Source organism: Esox lucius, chromosome 8 (assembly GCF_011004845.1).
Source record: "Esox lucius isolate fEsoLuc1 chromosome 8, fEsoLuc1.pri, whole genome shotgun sequence".
NCBI classification, from domain to species: domain Eukaryota; kingdom Metazoa; phylum Chordata; class Actinopteri; order Esociformes; family Esocidae; genus Esox; species Esox lucius.
The window spans coordinates 20,858,655-20,883,149 of NC_047576.1; the positions used below are offsets into that span (position 1 = coordinate 20,858,655).

General features: G+C 42.2%; 1 protein-coding gene across 18 annotated transcripts in view; it reads right to left on the reverse strand.

The window, feature by feature from the left end:
* fryl (furry homolog, like) overlaps positions 1-24,351 on the reverse strand; it is a 72,842-nt gene extending 48,491 nt beyond the window's left edge. For 16 of the 18 annotated variants that reach the window (XM_010872187.4, XM_010872179.4, XM_020048990.3 and 13 more), the window contains exon 1: positions 7,955-8,471. In XM_010872187.4, the coding sequence (XP_010870489.2) occupies positions 7,955-8,174 (220 nt within the window). In that variant the 5' untranslated portion in view covers positions 8,175-8,471. Of the gene's footprint in view, positions 1-7,954; positions 8,472-15,022; positions 15,097-24,060 lie in introns of those variants that run through there. The other 2 variants (XM_020048995.3, XM_020048996.3) reach the window with 2 other exon arrangements.
* Positions 24,352-24,495: the final 144 nt, after the last annotated feature.

Consider the following 24,495-nt stretch of genomic DNA (forward strand, 5'->3'; position numbering starts at 1 on the left):
AACACTGCTCCCCCAACAAGAATGTCAACAATGGAACAAAGCTGTGCAAAGGGGGAGAGTAAAAGTTTAATTCTATAACTCTTATGTAGAAAGAGAGATGAAATTCAGACAACATTTAAACTGAAATGCCGCATTTTGCAACTTCCATTTGGCTTCATAGCATAGATGAAGTCCATGATTTTTGCCCAATGGTTTAAACCTGGTGCTGTAAAGCCAAAATGGATCCCTGATATTGGGTACTAATGTCATTTTTTGCTGACATAAAACCACTTACATTGATGATTTTGGTATGATAGGGATTATATTTATTAGGTTACAGATTTATAAAAAAAACATATTACACATCCAGACCAACATTTCTAACATTGTAGCATCTTTAATTAGGTGCCTCAACTGCAACTCAACCTGAACTTTTGTGCTCAGAGGAAAACTCTTAGCTCTCATTTTAAGACCAACCCAATGTGTTTAAATTCTGGTAGAGGCACACCAACAATGCCCTGGGGTCCAGCATAGGACAGGGCTGCCTTGTCACACTGCATGATAGCAAAGTCTTCTGATAGGTTGGGTGCCTGAATGTATTCTTCTCAGCACAAACATAACAGCAAAAACTTCCTGGCTGAGCAAGCAGTGTGATAAGAATCAGAACGGCTCATCCAGATGTACTTAGGAGGAGCGTTTCCAACAGGCCTCAATGTTTGCAGAATTTGTATCCATGATGTCATTGCATGTACAGTAATAAATCGCTAACCAAAGAACTGTTCCATATATTTGGAGCTAGTGACAAACTAACATTTTGGTTTACCAGCCACATGTAGACGGAATATCAAGATTTCCCAGACAAGTACAGTGGGGGAGAACAAGTATTTGATACACTGCCGATTTTGCAGGTTTTCCTACTTACAAAGTATGTAGAGGTCTGTCATTTTTATCATAGGTACACTTCAACTGTGAGTGACGGAATCTAAAACAAAAACCCAGAAAATCACATTGTATGATTTTTAAGTAGCCAAATACTTGTTCTCCCCACTGTATATGGTTCCCCCCCAAGGACACCATAAAACACATAAGGGTACAGTGTAACGTCTCTAAATAACCTTTCAGTCTCGATTGTCGACTACCTGGCACCTGCTGTGAAGCTGACTAGGCAAGGCCATAAATCTTCTCAAAAAAATATTGGAATTATTTATTTTATCCCAGGGTGAATTACCACATGCGGAGTAGAAAGTGGCGGACACAATATTCCAAAACGCCACTGTTAAGAACTTTGTACATAAATGACTCAGGGCAGAGCAATCTCCTGATTGCTGATTGACATCTCTTCATCTTGACTGGCTCCAGACATTACTGGGCATTAATGAGAAGATCTTCCCATGGGGCCACAATGAGAACTAGGGATGCATTTCCTGTCCACAGCGTTCTGCACAAAGTGGGGGGAAAAGATCAACAATCGATAGAAGCTGTAATTCAACGCCTGACCCAACCAGCCACCAGTACCTAGGCTGCAGAGCAAAGGCCGCTTTGGTCAGGAGCATCCGATTCATCACTGATCTTTCTACAGCTTGGCCTAATTCCTTATCTATGGATTTACCATGCACATCCTAGAGCCTCACAATGCTAACATCATATACTTTTAGCGGCAAAAACAACATTAAATCACCAATTCACAGCTACGTGATAGAGGAAAGCTAATGAAGCTGGGCAGCTACAGCGCCTCTCGGAAGTATCCTGGCATCCCTCTAAAACAGGAGACGTACAGCACCCGTCAAGTATTCACCCCCTTGGGCTTTTTCACGTATTATGACATGAAATCTAAATGTATTTAATTATTGCCACTAATCAACAAAAAACTGGCCTATAATGTCAGTGAAAAATAGAAAGGTGCAGAATTACAAACATGCAATGAATAATCTTCAAACATGCAAGACCATCCTCAACACTCGCCACCCTTTTTTTTTTTTTAAAAAGCCCGGCGGAGGTAAATTCTAATAGGATCGCTCAAGATAAAATCGTGACAGCCCTACTCTTAATTAAATACAGTTTGATTTCAGGTTGTCACACAAAATGTCAAAAAGCTCCAAGGGGGGGAATCCTTGACAGATGCTGCATATCTGCAGTATTAGAGGAACACCAGGCTGCCACACTTCTGCAGCAACACGTCACATGTCAATACCATGTCGAAGAATAATATTCAATAGGAGCTCCCATCAATACGAATTACAGTTCCACCCTGAACCACCAGGTACTCCAAGCCACTGCACCATATCCTCCTTTACCTGAATGCACCCAGTTTTGACAATCAAATGCACAAAGCTGAGTCAGGGTGAGTTACTTTAAGGTCGCCAAAGCACAGCATCCTATAGATGATACTAGCACAGGGCTGCTGTGAGGCAGCCAAATGACAAAATCTCATCAAACAGCCCCCTGTGATCACATCTAGATCACCTTTGTTTACCCGGCACCATTGTCTCATGTACAATAGCATTACATTCACATTTCCAGGAGTCATATTAAATGATTCTAGTCAGGGCTCCAGACTGCAACCAAATTTTTACATTTGGCTAATCTTTTTCTTGTCTTTTGAAGTTACATTTTTTTATTGGTTGATTCAGGAAAACCACCAAAAACAAACCTTTTCCTCCATGTTATTTGATTTAGTCAAACAAATGTAAATTATTATTGTCCTGGTATCAAACTCCCTATCGGTCTGTGTTTCACTAGTTGTGCATACAGTGGGGAGAACAAGTATTTGATACACGGCCAATTTTGCAGGTTTTCCCACGTACAAAGCATGAAGTCTGTAATTTTTAACATAGGTACTCAACTGTGAGTGACTGAATCTAAAACAAAAATCCAGAAAATCATATCATATGACTTTTAAGTAATTAATTTGCCCTTTATTGCATGACATAAGTATTTGTTACATCAGAAAAGCAGAACTTAATATTTGGTACAGAAACCTTTGTTTGCAATAACAGAGATCATACGTTTCCTGTAGTTCTAGACCAGGTTTGCACACACTGCAGCAGGGATTTTGGCCCACTCCTCAATACAGACCTTCTCCAGATCCTTCAGGTTTCAGGGCTGTCGCTGGGCAATACAGACTTTCTGCTCCCCCCAAAGATGTTCTATTGGGTTCAGGTCTGGAGACTGGCTAGGCCACTCCAGGACCTTGGATGCTTCTTACGGAGCCACTCCTTAGTTGCCCTGGCTGTGTGTTTCAGGTCGTTGTCATGCTGGAGACCCAGCCACGACCCATCTTCAATACTCTTTCTGAGTGAAGGAGGTTATGGCCAAGATCTCGCGATACATTACCCCATCCATCCTCCCCTCAATACGGTGCAGTCGTCTTTTGCAGAAAAGCATCCCCAAAGAATGATGTTTCCACCTCCATGCTTCACGGTTGGGATGGTGTTCTTGGGGTTGTACTCATCCTTCTTCTTCCTCCAAACACGGCGAGTGGAGTTTAGACCAAAAAGCTCTATTTTTGTCTCATCAGACCACATGACCTTCTCCCATTCCTCCTCTGGATCATCCAGATGGTCATTGGCAAACTTCAGACGGGCCTGGACATGCGCTGGCTTGAGCAGAGGGACCTTGCGTGCGCTGCAGGATTTTAATCCATGACGGCATAGTGAACTTCTTCCATTTTCTAATAATTGCGCCAACAGTCGTTGCCTTCTCACCAAGCTGTTTGCCTATTGTCCTGTAGCCCATCCCAGCCTTGTGCAGGACTACAATTTTATCCCTGATGTCCTTACACAGCTCTCTGGTCTTGGCCATTGTGGAGAGGTTGGTGTCTGTTTGATTGAGTGTGTGGACAGGTGTCTTTTATATACGTAACGAGTTCAAACAGGTGCAGTTAATACAGGTAATGAGTGGAGAACAGGAGGGCTTCTTAAAGAAAAACTAACAGGTCTGTGAGTGCCAGAATTCTTACTGGTAGGTAGGTAGGTGAGCAAATACTTATGTAATGCAATAAAGGGCAAATTAATGACTTAAAAATCATACAATGTGATTTTCTGGATATTGGTTTTAGATTCCGGCACTCACAGTTGAAGTGTACCTAGGATGAAAATGACAGACGTCTACATGCTTTGTAAGTGGGAAAACCTGCAAAATCGGCAGTGTATCAAATACTTGTTCTCCCCACTGTAAATGTGTCATCCACCCACCCCTTTTTGCATACTGTAGCCAAACCACTTTTTGCTCTATGCCACTTGTGTTAGAAAGTTATCAGACAGATCAGTGCGAACGGCCGTAACAGCCATATGACGTAAGACTATGAGAATAGATTCAACATGTTTCATCTCGTCCTATGTAGACCAGGTGATTTATTTGGAAATCTGACAGTTTCAAAGACATCCCTTCTGCGATCATATGGTCTTCCATTAAGAGTTGCACACCAGTCTGTGACATTCATAAACACACCCTGAAGTCAAAGGAAAATGGACGGCGCCCTTAAACCAAATATGTTGTCTCATAATCAAATAATTCCTTGGAATACACTGCACTCATATCCACCACAGGGTTGGTGTGCTTGAATGACAAATGAGAGCACCACCTCAAAAGACTAGGGAACCAGGGCAGGCCATGTCAGACAGGAGGAAGACCTGAGGGCATGGCACAGAATCCTGCAAAATGGGTGTGGGGAGGGACAGCTCCAAACAGCAGAAAAAGCTACATCAAAACATTGAGGTAATTTATCTTTAGGATACATAGTAGTAGTATAGAAAGTAAGAGTCTGTAATAAATTGCAGTGAAAATGTAAATTCCAAAAGCTAAAAATAAATAAAATCTAAATAAGTTTAATTTTGAGAAAGAAAATATAATTAAAGAGGTTATTAGTCAACATTAAAATGTACAGACATAAGGCTAGGGTTCCCAGAAATGTTGTTCCCAGAAATGTTGACAAGAAAACCGGTCTATTTACAAGAACACCCATTTTAACACTGAATAGCTACAACCGAAACCACCCAAATAAGGCACCCTATCCATTAGCTTGGCAGTGGACACAAACCACATGCTGCCGCAAAGTGTAACACTGCACCCATGGATCTGAACATCTTCCAGGGTGCGGCTTGGTGGGTTCGAACGCCAGAACACACACCGGTAAAGCGACAATCTGAAAAATCAATCATCGCTTTCTTTGGTATGACACCCCAAACGCTGACATTACTTAAATGACTGCAGTGGAAAGGCATCTCTGACTGAAATACGTAGCAAACGATAGTGCTATAGGAGTTTACTTTGAGTTGTCAGGACACAACCATACCACCTTGATCAACATCAAAAGGAATGTTTTGTCTGAACCAGGAAGGGATTGTCCTCCTGGGTGAATGGAATGTTGCAATTATAGTAGTGTCATCTCTTCATGATGCCCAGCCTATTGAGCATAAGACACTTCACACTATCCAAATTAAAAGATCAGAACATTTCCAATATAACCTATCTATTCACTCCTTTCAGGCTTTGGAAATTAAGGTGGCAACAAAGAACACACAAAGGATCAGGAATACAAGTTTATCATCATAAGAGTTCAGGAAACTCTTACGCGATTATATAAAGTATGATTACATTTTTTTTTTTTAAGTGCTTACTCTCCCTCCCTTAGATCAGGTTGTCTATACAGAAGCTGTTCCTACCTACTTAAACTACTATTTGTGGTTTAGATCCACAAAGCCATAATTTGGGACGGGTGTTCATCTGGACCCCCCACATGTTCCACACAGGAAAGTCCCAAGGAGAGAGGGGGCTTTTAACCGGGCAAAGAGACACCAAATCATGTTCCACCGTGCCTGTACAACTCACGGCTGGTTTACATTCAGCTACATTTGTCGAAACATATCTAAGACGAGATGCTAGATAGTTCGTTTTGTTTGTTTGTGTAAACTTGCAGATATCGAGACACCAACTTCCAAGGTAGCGTGATGCACATTTGAGAAAGTAACTCCTGGGGTTTTTGCAAGACCATGGTGTCAGAACTGCATTCTGTGCAGGGCACACTCACATCGCTCGATTTCCCCGCAGCTCATGGCCACGATGCTGTGTGGCACATCTTGGATATGCTGGTGTAAATTCAAATGCTATGGAAATGATTATGCAAACCAAGATGTGAATCTAGCCTTTTACTCTCTTTCTCATAATGTAAACAAGCCTTCAGCTAGATCTTCAACAAGTCCTATAACCTGATTAAAGCCATTAAAGCCTCATTGTCCCAGAGAAGGAATGTCCCAGTAACAAAGCAACAGACTCATATCCAACAGTAGGAATGTAACAACGAAACACTAAAATTCCAGCAGTCATTTCACAGTAACAGTCAGAGAGACACACTCATATCCTGTCTTGCAGCTGTTGTGAAGAAGCATTCTGTCGTCGTCTCATAGGGGTGTAAGAGATCTCACAACATGGGGTCAAAGGTTTTTATGTCTGTGAGGGCAGTGTGAGCCAGTTCAGGTGTAGCAGGCTGTCAGTGTTGACTGTCCGTAATTAAAGTTCTCTAAGAAGGAACAGTGTTTGGCTGGTGTGTTCAGCCATGTTTCAGGGACAAACAGAGCAAGCGTGTTCTGACAGGCGGGGTGAGCACAAAGCCCTGCTGATAGACTGACGAGTCATCGCCCTGCTGACGATAAACACAGGCTGGTTGGCTGACTGGCCTAGCACTCACACACTGAATTACACCCATCATCTCAAAGGCTACTCACAGTTGATCAAGTGGGTTGATTGTGAATACAGCGGAGACAAACTTGATCTTGCAAGCTAGCTAGCAAGTAGGCAAATCAAATAAATAGTTGGAACCCTGAGCTGAGGAAATGCATTTGGCAGTTCAGTTTTAATGTAAGCAGGGGTTTGGGTACATACAATTTTAGTCAAAAGGTCAACAGATCTGGCAATATTAGCTGGGTATGGCCTCCTAAGAGGAAAATTGAATTCCTATACCAGTCACACTGGTTGGTCCAGTCCAATCTGTTCTAAAAGATTCTGAAGGAGACCTTCCAGTAGTCCTATCTAGTGATGTCATCCTTTTTTGGTGCTTCAATCATTTAAAAAAAAAAAGTTTGACATTTACAAGAAACCAAAAACCATCAAATACAACAGCATTTGATGGTTACCAGCGGATTCCCGCATAAACCCAGATCTATGTACCAAGCATTTTCCCTCACAATTCCATTTCAAAATCAGGTGACCCCAAAGGTTGCAATCTCTAATATGGGAAACAATGCCTTATTGGGTTATGCACCAAATGCATAGTAGATGACCAGTACATTTCTCAAAATATCTGCTAAGGAGAACTGCTTGGCGTACACTTATTTAAGGGCCCTTGAGAAACAAACAAAAGCATTCCACAGACCTGTTCCAAGGCATAACACTCAGAAGTAATCACTCCCGCCAACAGAGTGCTGGAAATACCTTTAAGCTAAAAACTCCCAAACAGTAACTCAAGTTCCGTTTCAGCGTAATTTACAACCTTGTGACAGCATATTCCACGCTTCTGCTAGCTTCAACTATACCCTTTTCCTGTGAAACCCTGTGTACATAGAGATCTGTATGACTATGCAGCGTATCTGGAGTGTTAATGTCCCAGACCACAAACTACTAACCACACTAATGTCAACTCCATCAAACGAGACATGAAGCAGGAAGCAGCTTCATTCACCTGGAGGTAATGAACCATCCACCCACAATGAGACAACAAACATTTTCATGTGATGGGGTCTCACTGGTATTACACTTTGAAAAAATATTGTAGCTGATGAAGGTACCAGCCTCCTGTAATAGGCCAAGATAATGCTACAATCAGAATAGAGCACTGTATATAACTGGTTTAACATTTCCCTTCAGTATTTGACCAAGCAAAACAAATGATTCAGCAGGATGTTGATTTTGCTCAAACAGTACCAAGGTTCATTCTAGGCAGAGGCTCCTCCTGTCCTGCGTCAGTTTCTGTCAGTAGTACCTTTGATGCGGTTGGTCCTGCTGCAGCGGGCCGGCCTGGCAGTGGATGTACTCACCAGACCATCCTGGTCCTCCTCGATGGTCTGGCCCATAGCCAGCAGGCCCAGTCGCTTCATTCGCAGGAGGCGAGGGCCTGTGTCCCGTGACAACACCCCCCCGGTTTCCAACGTGCCCCCATCCCCCGACATGACGGCTGGGACCAGACTCCTCAGGAACTCCATGTCTTTATTCCACGTACATTCACTCAGTCTAGCCCAGAGTCCAGAAAGCGCACAGCCTTTCACCGTTTCCCCCCTACCCCATTTTCCAGCACAGGACTACCTGGAGGTTTTCCACTGACAGCCAGGACACTGTCAAAGGCTGTCTGCTGAAGTGAAGAGACACTTTCTGGCCTGTTGAAACACAGCACAGAGAACTAGAATCTATCTTTCAGGCTCCTCTACATTGAACAGTCTGAGTGGAAAACGTCCTTGGCAGCCAGAAAACCTACCTGTTGGCCCCGTTCACAAAGGGAGAAAGCAAAACAGACATGAAACTCTTCCTCAGCAGTGATGTAACCGGGAGAAGGGCGGAGCTAGGCCAGATCGGGTGCCAGGCACTATCATGGGCGGGAGCAAAACATGTTCCACAGAAGATAGCACACGCCTGGGCCTCCAGCCAATCAAAACACAGGCAATGTTGGCCACACCCTGGCCCACCTCCCCCAGCAGAGAGACAGGGGAGTAAGGGAGAAGGAAGGGAGAAACTAGTCTTGGTGTTGAAGTGAACCGATGACAAGTGGAAGGGGTGATTCTACTCTCCGGTCCATCTGTGGGCATTGATAACCCTTATCATCCAGGGAACTGTGTCACATGGAACCACAGAGACACAAATTGCCCTCCACCATCCCTAACTGCTTTCATTTCCACTCTGTAGACACTGTTTATGATAAAAATCTGAATGATGGCAAAATAAAGTTATGTTTTGGGGCCCTGTTAGCAAATCTGTTTATATCTAGAGTAAAGGGAGGATAGTGGTAGTTAGTCAACTCAAACATGCATGATCAAATTCAGCTGCTCCTCAAGAAAAACAGAAGCCAAGACACGCAGACACAACAACTACTAAATATAGTCAACATGCATATGAAAATATAAAAGAGATAACAGACTTATGCACTCCATACATACAGAAATAGCATGGTCATGGAGTATGAAGCCCCTTTAAGGAGCCATTCTAAAGAAAGCCCATTTTCTGCCGATTCATCGTCACCACGCATATGGAGTTTAGCTAACAGTGGAAACCACAATGACGGAACCAGAACTCCCTCAGAGAGCCTGAGACACTTCTCATTTTATTGTACTGTTAATTTTATTGTAGTGTCAATTGACAGCCAATTCTCATTTAAAACAACCTGGCCAAAAGGCATAGCCTAACAAGACAACATTTAAACATAAATACAATCAGTATTTTAATTACGAATTGCAGACCAATTGTGAGAACATGAACTGAATTTTTGGGTATTTTTTGACAGAGACTTCTCATTAACAGAGAATGTATACATATTGTATTGTAAATAAACATGAAAATATCAGCAGCATACCATCATGTGCCTTAAAGTGAATGGTTTATTGGTTAGAACAAAGAACCCCAAAAAGCTGTGGGACAAGAGATAAAACACACCTAAGGGATTAAGATAAAGGGATGGTCAGAACATGTCATGTAAGATGCTGCTGTATAAAAGTCCTGGTCCAGGCCTTAGAACGTTGGGTGTATCTGCAGAAGGGCCTGGCATCAGTGATTGCCATTGTTCTGTGATTCTCATTAAACTCTATTGGATTCAGAAGTTCCTGAGTTGTTGCACATTTGTTTTAGAAAAACATTGGACCGGTTTTTCCACGACAAAGGGTAGTCAGCACTAAGAACACAAAGATCCAGATTCATACAAAAGTGTCATCTGCGTAAATGTGAATAAGAGAGTACCCCGCAGCAGGTGACATCGACGGATACAGAGAATAAGATCAGCCAGAGAATCAAACCCGGAGGAAAACACATTGAAACACCTGGGGTCCAGACAGCAGGCCCTTTGTACATGCACTGTACATGTTATGAAAAACTGTTTTGATACATGATTAAGGCAGTTCTGAGAACTCCAGGCTGATAAAGCTCATCTGATCAGGTGTAGAAGAACAGAAGTAGAACTACAAAGATGACTGTATCATAAAGTCAGAACCCAGCTGTTGTGAGTCACCTGACACAGGTTTACTGAGGTCAGCTCAGCTGCTGTGTAGTAGCCTCTATGAGTAAGGAGCCTTAAAAGAATGAAGATGACCTGCGACCCATAGCAGCTAACATTAAAGCAAAAATCTATGCCATCTATTAAAGTGCAAACCTTTTTCTACTTAAAAGCCCTAAGTTTCATCCATGCTGGTACTGTTTGTGTGTGTGTGTGTGTGTGTGTGTGTGTACGCTTGCACGTATGTATGTTTGACTAAACTCTGAGTGTCAGAGGAAGTGCTCACACCCTTTGGCGCAGTGTGAACATGTCAGTAAAATGTAACCATTTCAGTACCAGCCCAGTGTTAAGGTTAAAGCTGCTCATTGTCCAGCATCGCATCGCATCGCATCATCTTCCGCTTAATCCGGGGCCGGGTCGCGGGGGCAGCAGTCTAAGCAGGGATGCCCAGACTTCCCTCTCCCCAGACACTTCCTCCAGCTCTTCCGGGGGGACACCGAGGCGTTCCCAGGCCAGCCGGGAGACATAGTCCCTCCAGCGTGTCCTAGGTCTTCCCCTGGGTCTCTTCCCGGTGGGACGGGACCGGAACACCTTCCCAGGAAGGCGTTCCGGAGGCATCCGAAACAGATGCCCAAGCCACCTCAGCTGACCCCTCTCGATGTGGAGGAGCAGCGGCTCTACTCTGAGCTCCTCCCGGGTGACCGAGCTTCTCACCCTATCTCTAAGGGATCGCCCAGCCACCCTGCGGAGAAAGCTCATTTCGGCCGCCTGTATCCGGGATCTTGTCCTTTCGGTCATGACCCAAAGCTCATGACCATAGGTGAGAGTAGGAACGTAGATTGTCCAGCACACAACATAAAATAAAAGATTCCAAAAGTTTAGCCAACGCACCCAGATGCACCTCATTCTTCACATTTTTCAGCTTGAACATCACAGTAATTAGAATTATTTGTTATTTCTTGGGTAACCACACAGTCATTCTGCTGTGTAAAAAGAGTGTTGCAGCGGGCATGACCACATAAAGGACAGTGATGTGATATTTGAGGTTAATAGCACTGCAGCAGCTCTGCCCTCTAGAGGCCATCCAGCACAGTGCACTGCCAGAACAAAACAGAGCACCGAGCATGGTTTAACAAGTCTTTGTGCTGAGCTTATCACTCCCAAGGCCCTGTCCATTCCCTTTAAGAAGAGGAGGCCCAGTCCATACCATGAGAAGAGGAGGCCCAGCCCATGCCATGAGAAGCATAGGCCCAGCCCATACCATGAGAAGAGGCCCTGTCCATACCCTTTGAGATTATACTGCAGCAAGTTGTTCTGACTTGGAGTCTCTCCAGACCTGTTGTCACTGAAGTTGCTGTATATTACTACTGACTTCAGTGTAACCAACAGGGTTTTTTCTGCCACAGAAACTCTTAGTGGTCAATTGCTCTGCCTATACTTGCTTGGAGTTATGGGCCATCCATTTTGTTAAGGTGTCTGTTGACTCTTATACGACTTAAATAACCGTCTCATTCTGAAAAATGTATCACAATTAACCAGCGAGTGGTAGCAAGACAAGCAGAGTGTTTCTTTATTAATGGGTATACTGAAACGGCCTAAGCATTTTTGTTGTGCAACCAAACTGCAACCTTGCACGCTGTAGTATAGCTACAGGCTATCCTAAGCTCAGGGGTTGGCGTGTGTGTTCTGCAGAGTGGAGGAGAGCGTGAAGATCCAGTGGGAGTGCAGAGAAAGTAAGAGCTGAGTGATCAGTGAGATAGTCATCAATGGACCAGGGTAGCACAATGGCCAGTGGAGGTGACTGTGGTGTGGAGGGCCCGGGCTGGCGGTGGTGTGGAGGGCCCGGGCTGGCGGTGGTGTGGAGGGCCCGGGCTGGCGGTGCTGCCGAGATAGAACAATGACCCGGCAAAGGAGGCCCAGATCCCAATCACACCAGGAATGTGGAAGAGGAAGCTCAGGGAACAATGAGCAGCGTTCTAACGCCGCACTAGGTACCGCCCCAATGGTGCTCAGGCCATGTTCTGCTCTCAAGCCTGAGAAAACAGGAAAAGTGCCGGGCCGGGGCCAAAGCAGCAGCTCACGTCGCACAGCTGCCAAACACGAGGTGATGTCGTCCCACATGACCCTGCTGGTTAGTCTGACAGGATCCTATAAAACAGCTGTGTAAAAGAAAGACAGTGGCTGGACGCCCTCCTGTGGTCCAGACAAACACTGCACAGGGCTATAAAGGACATTACAGCATTGCCCTGTCAGTAAATACCGTCTGACACCTAAGATGACATACACACCTCATTTTACGCTCTCAGCAATGTGTTGCCTCTGCCTCTGCAACTTTTCTCCAGTGTGTCTCGGGCTTTACCTCAACACCCGACAAGAAGTCTAAGTAGAGCTGCAATGGTACACGCCTCTTTAATGGTTTGAACATGAAGCTAAATGAAGACATGGTCAAAAAGATTTCTAAACCGCTTGCTATGCTGTGTTGAATGCCTCTTGAATGAATTTGAGCTGAAAAAATCCAATATATTCTACAACAAGAGCATTTGCTGACCTATTATATTTGAACATTGAAAACCTTTTTTGTGAGCCGAACTTAAGGACGAATCTCAAGTTTAGCTGCATTTTGTCTTTCTAGTAGAAAACAACGGTGACGGAAAAACAGCTGTTGATAAAAATATTTATGGTATGTCACCACTGCTCAACATGATTAGCTTACTCAGCTGCTAATGCCTCAAACATCTGAGCACATCTACACCAGCAACATCACACCAGTGTCAATATCACCCGAGCAAATTGGAAACGCAATGTGCATTTAAAGAGAAAACGCATTGTAGCTGTGATGACAGAAGATGAATATTGCTCAGCGCGGCCAGTTAAAAGAATACAAATTCAACATTAATTTTAGTTTCTATTCATGGAGTTACGTTTTTAATTGACAAACAGTTAATCTTGAATGCATGACTGCATTAATGTCAAGTTTTTCACCAACAAACCGGTGATCTACTAAAGCGGCTCCGGCTAGCTAAGCATTCACAACGTTACGGATGAATTAACCCATGAGTACAATATTTCTCACAACAGAAACATTGAGTTATTTAAATGCATTACAATTTCCATTAACATTTACAGTATCAGTCGAGTCTCTCAACCAGCTTCAAGATGTAGTACCCTAGAATGCTTTTCCAAAGGTTCTGAAAATATGACAACCCTTCAGTTTTTGACCGATTTTATTTGTTTTATAACTACTTTTTATAGGCATAGTAAAAGCATTGGAAACACACTTAAAACATTTATTTTAAACAAAAAACAACTAAAAAACACTTGCCTTAAGTTGTGGAATTGATGTATTTTTCAAATCGATTAATTCGATTTAAGTAATCAACAGATTAAGTGATTATCAAAATAGTTGTTAGTTGCAGGCCTATGCATCAATGCTTTCGAACAGCCCTTAGCAGAGTCTAATCGGGCTACAAAAATGATCTACAAAAACTCTTTATAGCCACAGACATGCGCCTGATCTTTTAGAGTAAGAAAGAGACTGGAGGGTTTCAGTATCTTCTAAAAGTGCTTGAGCCATGTTACGAATGTACCTCCCATACCTATTTCAACAAACAGGTAGTACCAACCATAGATAGAAAGCAGGAGATGGGAATTATAGCTCCATCTGACATAGTCATCATGTTGATACCTTGTGCAACAAACACTTGTAAACAATGCCAAATATTCGGGATATATTTCTCACTTGTCTCACTTCATTAATACTCAAATTGCTAAATGTAAAAATGTTCTTTCAAGGAAATTACCTAGAAAGCTAGCAGCTTCTATGATCAGTCTCTTCAGACAATGTTTGCTAGCAGATCAAGTTAAGGCACGCCAAAGCACAAGTTAATAATTAATTGGCCGATAGGAATCACACAGACTTTATTTTGGTTGAGTAATAATAACAGTTTTAATTTAGTTTTGTTGATTGCGCTCTCATGAGACATTTTAAGGCTCTCATGAGACATTATTCATGGGTTGGCACTGAATATTTTTACAAATAAATTATAAACTGATCTTCTGGAACTGTTGACATAAATGTTTTGACCGTGGGAGCGTTTTTCCATCCATAGTTGCCTCCAAATATCCAGATGTGTCATATATGAACACAGAACAGTTTGGCCCTGACACATAGCTGCTTGCTCAACAAGCACAACAGCCATCTAGGTCAAACTAATTGTATTGACACGTTCCTCTGTCTTGCAGAGACATGCTTGGATAGGTCTTACAGGGCACACTTAGCCTGAAGGGATCCTTTGGATGCATTACAATTACTTCCCCCACTGTATGCACCTATAACACAGAACAACCCTGAGAAAATAGAAGTCCGGTCACTTCTTGGTGTGAACGAGGTTGAAATATTGTTTCACAGAAGACTGTCAACAATAACCCTAGCTCACAGTCTTGGGTCTAGAGCAGAGGTTCTCAGACCTCTACTTTGGGGACCCCCAGTATGTCCATGTATTTGAAACCATTTCAGATCTAGTCCACCCAAATCAACACATCAACTACTTATTAACCCCTGGACTAAGTGAATTGGGAGTTAGTTCAGGGCTAGAGCAAAGTTGTGAAATGTCTTAGCAAAGTTGACATGGGCCTGGAGTCTTAGGAAGATTACAACAGCCCCCCAAAAAATGAAATTGTCCTCAATGCCATTTCTCATAATTATAAAATATTTACAGTGCCCCGAGATTAGGGGATTAAATCAGACAGAACATTCTTTGTCAGTTCCCACACTGATTAGCTCTGTAGCTCCTGTATAACACTCATGTAACAAAACCACAAAAAAGATTGTGCTAAACCCCGTGTGACATCACATACCTCAGGGCCATAGAGCAGGGCCTGCACAGGATCAGTTAGGAAGGAGAGGTCCCTTGGTGTCAGTGCACAAGAACCTGAAAACAACAAATCATTCCATAAGCCACCAAGCGTGTCAGTCAATCTTTGACCAAGAAGCATTCTGTAAACTCTTCCCACCAATCCCAAGTCACATCCCAAAGTTCCTTTTATACTTTGGCTTTAGAGTACCGAGGCGCCAAAGGTCGGGATACTGCCAGTGCCCAGGTCAATCCAGCGCTGGGATATTCTGTTGCTGTGCTGGGTCAGTCAATGGTAGCTAGGATTAGAATCTCCTCCTGAGTATTGAGCAGAGCAGTAATCTGAAGATTACCCACTCCATCCAAGAGGCAGTTGCATAACAGTGATCAGAAACACCACAATACAGAACTAACACAGTTTCCATCCAGCAGCCATAAAAACCAGAGTGACTGAACCTACATAAAAGCACAGCCCCACATCATATAGGCTACTGCTACTTAGGCGGTGCACCATACATGCACCGCATCCCAGGGAATTTGGAAACACCCACGGGATGGTTTTCCATAACCAAACTACTCCTCTGAAGTAATTATTCTTTTTAAATACATTAGAACATTTGCAGCAGCTTTTCAACTCAAAGGCCTGCAGTCAACTTGTCCAATATGTAAGGACAGTGGTTGCAAACTCTTTTCAGTTAATGAACCAGCAACTGAATTTAACTTAAGCCAGACTGCCTCTGAAGTACCCGCTCAGCTTCATTGTGACCAGTTGAGCCTAAGGTCTCATGAGCTTTCAAGCACCACCAGTACACAGGCTACAGTGGCAAGCATGCTTTGTTGACGTTGCTGAATGTGTCAAGATCATGTAAAAACAAACATGTTGGCATTCAAAATGCATTCAATCCAAAAGGGAGGGGAAACAGCCTTATTACTAAGGGACAGTAGAGGGTGATGAGCTGGTGGTAGCTGTATATGGCTTTACCAAGAGAAATCACCATCTCTGCTGAAATCGAACAATCACTTCGTTTACTAGTCTATAAGTTGCCTTAAGAGAAAATGGTGAGCACACAAACACTTGAAAAGACAGACATAACCCCTTTGTGACAAAATGTCATGATAATATGAACAAACCGTTACGATCCAATTAAAAACATAAAAGCATGGACCTTCCTAGGAACCATTGTGTTAGCAGATAAAGTTCTTCATTTGTCACATTGTGTTTTTTACTATGAGAGCTTACATAATGGCCCAGAACAGTAAAGCACACTTTACTGTGCTTTACTGGTACAAAGCACACTCGAGAAGGGGAGTTGGAGAGACATTTGGTTTAACTTGCTAGATACTGACTTACAGGACTAGTATCTAGTATCCAGAGTTGACCAGTGATTTCAGTACTGAAACAAATAAAAACAAGTCTGGGTGAAGATTTTAATTTAAGTGTATATTTAAACTAATGCAAAAACATTATGAATCACTCAACTCCAAAGGCCTACATTTAATTTTGCAGGAATAAATGCAATTATCATCTGCAGGTTGCATGCACATTGGGCTTTTCTATCAAATGGAGTAGTAAAAGTAATTTTACAAAGTTCAGTTTTTCCACCAGCACATAAGTGAGGTAAGACTGTAAAGCCGGTAAGTGGCCTGTACTCTTGGTTTTAACAGGTTAATTGAAAATATGTAAGCCACTCAAATAATTAATTTAAGAATTAAAACAGAAGATTGCACACTATGGCTCCTCGTCAAGGCTAAATTATATTTTAAAGGCCTAATAGGTGGAATAGGGGATGCAGGTAAAGTGAATGACACTGCAATTTTTTATATTCTCTAAGTGTATGTAGGCATCATGATGAATCGGAACCAGGGACATTTAAGTTAAAGGTCAACGCTCTGCTGCCCCTACCGTGATGACCTAACAAACCGAGGAAGAGCAGGGCAATGAGTCACAGACCAGAGTCAGACCAAGACATAGAGAGGGCGTGAGACACAATCATCCTTCAGGCAGCCCTAAGACAAAAGGTCAAAACAGATGTGGAAAGCCACAAAACCACAGACAAACTGTATTTAATAACAGGCATCAATACAAACACTTGTCCTACTCACAGTCAGTCACGGCGGAATGAGGCATCTTGTCCCAACACACACAGACAGATTAATACATCACGCACTGCCAGAGCTGTGAATAATAGCTCTAACTTCCTGTTACAGATCAAGACTAACTCCAGAAACAAAGTCTATGAGGAGACCACAGACAGAACAAGTTGAGCAGAGAACAAGGCCGCAAGGTCTTTTACCTCTGAGATCTGGATACACAGCCAGACAGCAAAGTTCTGAGTTCTATATATAGACCCATCACATGCAGAACAAGTAGACAGCTGCAGTCATGCATTTAGTGGGTAGAAAATGATGAGGACCACAGAAATGGGGAACTAGAAACTATGACGGGAGAGAAACGTGCTTCAAATTTTTAATGTGGCGTTATGGGAAGTGAGTTCAAGAGCCAGGACAACAAGGTCATGACAGTTGGCCAGTAGGCAATAGACTGGATCAATGATTAACTGAAAGTGAAATCCCCGACAGTGTTTAACTCAGACAGGATGTTGATCTCATCTGCAGGTGGGAATTTACTGCATCATGACCAAGAAAAAAAAAAAGGATTAGTCTTATGCACCGGATACCAGGCCAACCACACTTAGAGTGAGTTCTTATGCTACGATTCCAGCTCAACAATGCTAGATACACATAAAAATTATACATTATATAGAATGTAAATATGTATAATAAACATATACTGGACACCTAGTCATTCAAAGGTATTTCCATAGTTTTATCATTTTCCACATTGCAGAATAATAGCAAAGACATCAAAACCAGGCCTCAAAGTAAAAAAACAATTGCTGGGCCAGTGGGTTTGAAACTTACTGGCTCCAAAAACATTTTCTTCCAAAAGAAGTAATTTATCTGCGTTACAACATATAATCAAATACTTTTGTTACTTAACATATTTAATCCTTATGAAATGCATTCTGGATATACAACAAAAAATATTAATATTTGTTATCACATTTGTAATTAAAAATTTATAAAAAGATAAGTCAACAAAATATCCGACTGTAAAACAAAACACTAACTCATTCATTCCCGGGAAAACAAGGCGTCTTTAACCGTACATTCACACTGTTCGCGAAATTTCGGATAGCCAACGCTAGCATCGCCCAGAGCGCTTCGCTTGTAGCATACTTGTGGGTGTGTCTGTGGGCAAACTAGCGTCATAACAGCAGGTAAACGGTGTATTGAGGTTTGAGCATATCAAATTTGTATGAAGGAACGTCAGATTATTACAATTGTTACAGAAACGTATTTTAATAAATGTTTATATATTTCTATGCCTCATTGATGTAATGCTTACCACCTGCAATGCTAGTTAGCAAACCAGCTTGCTAGAATTAGGTGGCCACCATTCATCTAACGTATCGAATATCGACACCAGAAGCACCAACTATTTCGGCCATCTTTCTCCACGCTGCATTTTTTTTGTTTGCGTCTCTGTAGGAAAATAGCGCGCAATCGTACAGCTCAGGGAATCCCATCACTGCTACAAAAATATTTTCATCTTTTTAAAAAGGACCACAAAAGCAGTTCTTTTTTATTCTGTTTAAGTTATCTTTATTGTACGGAGAGCATTTCACAACCACCTACGCAAAATCCCGTGACTGGTCAGTCCCCAGCGATAGGCGCGGGTGATTTGCAAAAGTCCGGAAATCTGAACTTTCGCCTCTCACGGGTCCCACGCATTGCCCAAAAAGCCACTCGCTCGCCACGCTTCCCTTCATTGAAATGAATTGAACCATTGCGAATAGAGTGGATGTACAGTTAGTTACTAGGTATGCAGTTGTTATAAGTCGAGCAATCACCCAATGGGCATATGCATTTAAATTCCTGACCAGTAAGGTCAAGGGCCCTAAAGACGGATTGTCAGCTACCCGCTTGGCTGTCATGTATACCAGGTGCTGTTTGCTCTTGGCATGGCTGGTCAGGAACTGTTTGCGAAAGTTGTCAATGCCTTTGTAAAGAACAACATTTGTCCGCTCTAGTCCGGAACTTATGACCGACGACTCTGAGTTCCATCGAAGTCGAAACAGGTGCATTATTTTTTGCATCTACGTAAAAATGTTCGCTTTCGTTTGAGTCCGTAGTTATCCTTCACTGCCTTCTTCACTTAAATGACTCGAGTAAGGTTATTATATATATTTTTTTTTTGTTTGTTTTATTGAGAAACTATCCTAGCCACGCTTCACATCACTGCTCAACATGATAATAATCAAGCTTGCCATTTAGCGCTCAGACATCCTAACACTGCCTTAAAACAAGCAACACAAGGTGCCACATGCGATTGTGGCTCGTAAAAAAAAGCGTACCGGCCAATTCCAAAATTCTACCCGCATTTAAATTTAATAAAGAATATATATATTATTGGTGTCAGCATAGAGGTATAACGGTGGGGGAAAATAAAAACATTCTATCTATTTTCCCCATTCCATATGAATTATTCTTGCCAGGGATTTTCCAGCATATAAAACAAAGGCGGCCGCCTTTCCAAAATCTCGCACCGCCTTTGTGTCTGCATGGTAAAACATAATTTTGAGCTCATATGCTAAATAGCCTGCCAGCGACATAATCCTACTGCAGCGAATATGACCGTAGGCAGTCTTCCCAGATGGGTAGGTTTCTCCAACAATTGGGCTTTTTTCAGTGGGCTTGGATTAATGACTTGTTTTTATGGTTGCTATTGTATTAGGGAGGACATTGTAGTGTGTATTAGCTACATGAGTAGACATGGAAATGGCAGATTTAACAGTATAATCAATCATTTTCTTTTTCCAAGTAGACAGATATTATATGAGGTATATCACAGAGGGACGTATGGTAGAGCGCAGGGTAGTCAGGTAGGGGTTGGGGTACCACCTTTGACACATTTTCAGGCCGGAAAAACCCTGCTGGCTCTGCCTAAATGTTACTATAGTTGATCACTTGAAGGGACCATAATGCACACCTGTCGACATAACTTTTACCATTTGGCACCTCCCCTTCTACACATCAAATCAGGAACCATCACTAAACCCACAAAAAAAAAGCATAGAATGGTTTCCAATTAAAAGTAAAATTTCAGAACAAATTTACAAAGATATGTATACATTCTTGAAAGGTGAGACGTGCATTTTCCTATTAATAAGGTAGTTAGTTTGTCTATGCGGGTAAATCTAAGAGATTAAGGACAAACCTGTGTTCACACAAAGATCCCAGGAAATTGAGCAAAAGGGCCACAGCAGAACTAAAGTACATCTGGTTCACCAGCATTACATCACAGGTTTAGCCCTGGCGTAATAACTGCCTTCCTATGGCAGCGGAAACCCCGCTCTTCCCCTAACAGAGAAGGCCTTCAATGCTACTGTTACTCCAAAATAAATGTTTATTCACATATTCTTAAAGCTCCTACTCGCACCCAGTGCAATTTCTGAAGAGAGATAATGCAATGCCGTTTTACCCCCCCCCCCAGCCCTGAAAGTCCAAACACATGCAAACACACTGTAGGAGGTCTGACAGAGGTACTAAATTGGTTTTATTGGGCTGAGGACAGGGTGGTTTCTCGGTTGAAGTCAGCCTCAAACATCAATTATCCAGCTCCAAACCCGTTCTCCCAACCCAAAGCCAAGAATAATCTGCCTCTGCAAAGCCCAATTATAGGCCAATTCTAGCTGCGCTTACTATGCATTTCAGTGCATTGCAGAACAGAGAAATAGGTTCTCTAATTTTATGAATCTTACGACAATGGGGGACAACAGACGACTTATTTAACGTTTATTCGAAGTTGCTTAGCAGTGGACTACCATTTAATCAATATAACTTACTTGGATTTCTCTTTTTTTACCTGCTCTTCATTGTGAACCAACAGATACATTGTGCATCAGTTAAGGTTAATAATTTAGCTCTAAGTAAACACATGCCTACAACCTCTTCAGGTCCATTGGCAAGAGATTCAGCCTTACTATGCAGGCAAATGAAGGCAGTCATTCAGCTGCTAATAAGAATACAGATTGATACCATAAAGTTCACAGAGTAAAACCACAGTTTCCTGTACGTGCTATTGATAAGACTGTAGGTGAACAGTTGACAAGTCTTAGGAGTTCAAAAGCAGAGAATCAACAAAAAGATAAGACATGTGACATTGTGAGCTCCCTATAGGTACAAAAGAGAAATTGCCTGAGTCAGTCCGTCCGTCCGCTCAAACAAAGTGGGAGGGAAGATGGACAATAGTCTGATGGGACAGAAGAAATAGTGAGACGCTGAGCTCATTAATGTTGGACTGCATAGCTCTTATCTGGCACCTATAAATCTAACTAGCACACGTTGCAGTGATAAGACTGATCTGTGGCTCCTACATGGCTTATACTGGCATCCTTACCATTCAACCAGCTCAACTCTTTGTGGTACCAAATCATATCTTCAGAAACATCACACCACTGTGAAAGAGCTTTTACAGTGTACTTCGGTATCAACATTGTCAATACCATACACACATGGTGGTGTGTATCTGCACAAATCCATTGAGCCACCACCAATGATTTCAACTGAATTGTACTGTTGTGCCATACTACTTCTGTTTTCAGACCATGAATATCAGCACAACCTCATTTAGACAGAAGATTCATCAGAGGAAATGGTTTCTTCAACAGAAATAAAACTTGTCATTATAGTTACATGTTAGGTGTATTACAGGCCATTTGGAAAAATGTTGCAAAGTGGTGAGAGAATGACGACAGTCTGCAATGCCAACACGTTAGCTGCCTGGGTTGTTAGTGAGCCTGGCCTTTCATCCCTACCCATCAATGCCATTAACGACTTAACAGATTAAATCAAAACACACACTCCCTGACACACATCACCCGGGAATTATGCCCCGGATAATCGCAGATAGAGTCCCCTCTGCCATCTCGAGGGATTCTCCGCTGTTCCTATGCTTTGAGAACCAGTGTGCATGTGTGCAATGCAAACATACACACGAACACACACATCTGTATGGCCATCAGAGGCTTATCCCTGCAGGGCGAGGCCGGGAAGATCAGTCAACACAACAGAGAGACACATGTTTGGGATAGGGAGGGGCTCACTGTACCATATACCCACTTTAAAGTGACCACAACTGATTCCAGACAAGTGTAACAGCTTCTTGTCCTGACTATGACAATCTAGTTATCTAACCTAATTTATTCTACAGTTATACGGAAGCTGTAAGAGTCATCTGCATCAGCTTATACACAGTAAGATATTGCCGAATCACCATTTTCATAATTAAAATATTGCAATGATAAGCAAATAAGGTTAACAAAAAAAGCTCTTGTATTTGGACCATTGCAAAAGTGGAATTGTCTGGGGTGGATGGAAATGTCAGACTCAAATCTACACCATTCCTTCTGTCTGTAGGTAATCAACATAATTTAATGTTTATGAAACGGCGCAAAGAGCATTAAAGTCCTTGAATCAACTGGTTACTGGTTATTTCAAGCATGTATATCATCACCCACGCTGTAAATGAAAAGACAGACCGTTCTTCAGATGAGAAGTGCATTGCAAAGGCCTTGGGGTCCACAGCCTACATCTGAAATAGTTATGCCCTCACCACCTCCAGGCTTATTGCCGACTGACCGGATTCCTCTGTGTGCCTGTGTTCCCGTCTGACTGCTAGAGCTTCCAGGGGGAAAAAAAGACAAACTCCCTATTGTGTGTCTGTAGCACTCAACAGAGCAGATAAAATAACCCTAAGAATGTTAGACATAAACTAGGCCTACACCACTATCCTCCCTTTTGTCACACGAACACACCAGAAAAGCTGCTGTTTGGTTTCCCATGCCATTCTGGATGTGGCCCAGTAAAGTAGTGGAACAAAAACAGCAGCTTAACAGGACACCTGCAGTTGGGCTACTACTTTAAATACACAAAAGAATGTCCAGCAGCAGTGACAGAATGTTTACTGTGGAAATACAGAATGAAGGCTAACAACAGGTATAGAGAAATCAAAACTCTATTATAGAGTTTTATGGGGATAGAGTTTTTAATGACGATTTTTGTGTCATTCGATGCATCTATACAGACCTGGGCATTCACAAACACATACATTGGACATGACAAAGTTTAATGGTAAATGTTGGAAACTACCTAGCTTTACAGATGTGTAAATACAAGTATGTAGATACATAGTTAGCTAGCCAGCAGGCTGTAAAATTATACGTCTAGCAGGATATTTAATCATGTTCCAACTTGTCTGTTACTAACTTGCCTTCTCAAACATACATTTCAGTGCTAGTGGCAATAGCTACATTTCAATCAACGGACTGGCATAGTTGACAAAAAAAGGGAAACAATGCGTTATCTACATAGCTAGTTCGATATAAACGTTGTTTAACAACTACTACAGCGTGCTGACATGTCATTCTTGTGCTGCGACTTCAATGTCGCTATCATCAAAGTAACGTAAGTTAGCTACCACAGTACTTGCTACAATAGATAGCTACGTTAGCTATAGCTAGTTAAATATAAATAAACAATTGGCCTAGCTAGTAATGCTAACAACAGTCACATTCATTCAGCTTCCTTTCTGTCCACCATTTCAATGTTTACGGACATGACAAATTTCTGACAACATGGTTAGTTAAGTTGCCGTTAAAACGAGGCTAACTACATAGAATAAATAATACATAGCAAGAGCAATGTTAACTAGATAGCTAAAAGTAGCTAGCTTTAGTCAGCTAACCGCTACCGCGTTGGCTACCTAATAAGCTAGCTAGCGATACTACTAGAGCCAGGCTAACAAACGGCTAGTTAGCTGCCATCGACCTATTCGAGAAATATGCTAACATTAGCTTATACTGACGTGTGTAATAAACGTTACCAAGTAAGCAGCACGCAATGAAAAGCTAGTTTGCTAAACAGCTAACTTAAACTATGTGGTGGTGGGACAGACTTCCAAATCTCGGCCGAGCTTACCTTTTTAAAGTGCGCTTACTGTAGCTAGTTTCCTAGCAATCCAACTCCTTTTGCATGCTAAGACGCTTAGATAGGTTTTTCCAACAGTAAAACTTCGCTGGGCTCGCAGAATATATAGCTTTTTCAACATTTGTGCATGTTTCCCCACCTCCCTTTTGCTTTCTGTTTTTTAGAACATTCTTTTTTTCATTTTTTTGAAAGACATACAATTTCGTCGAATGGTAACTACCCTCCGTCCTTGACAGATTGGCGCATTGGTAAAAGATTTTGTAGTTTGTCTTTTCTGATAGGAGAGCAGTCAGAGCACCACTGTCAATGTGTTGGCAAATTTGCCCCGCCCTTTGAATTTTAGGATTGGTTCTGACTGTATACACCTACATTGTGTACATTATTTTATTTGTTCAGCCTCGTGCAATCTTATGCCTCTCTGTATTG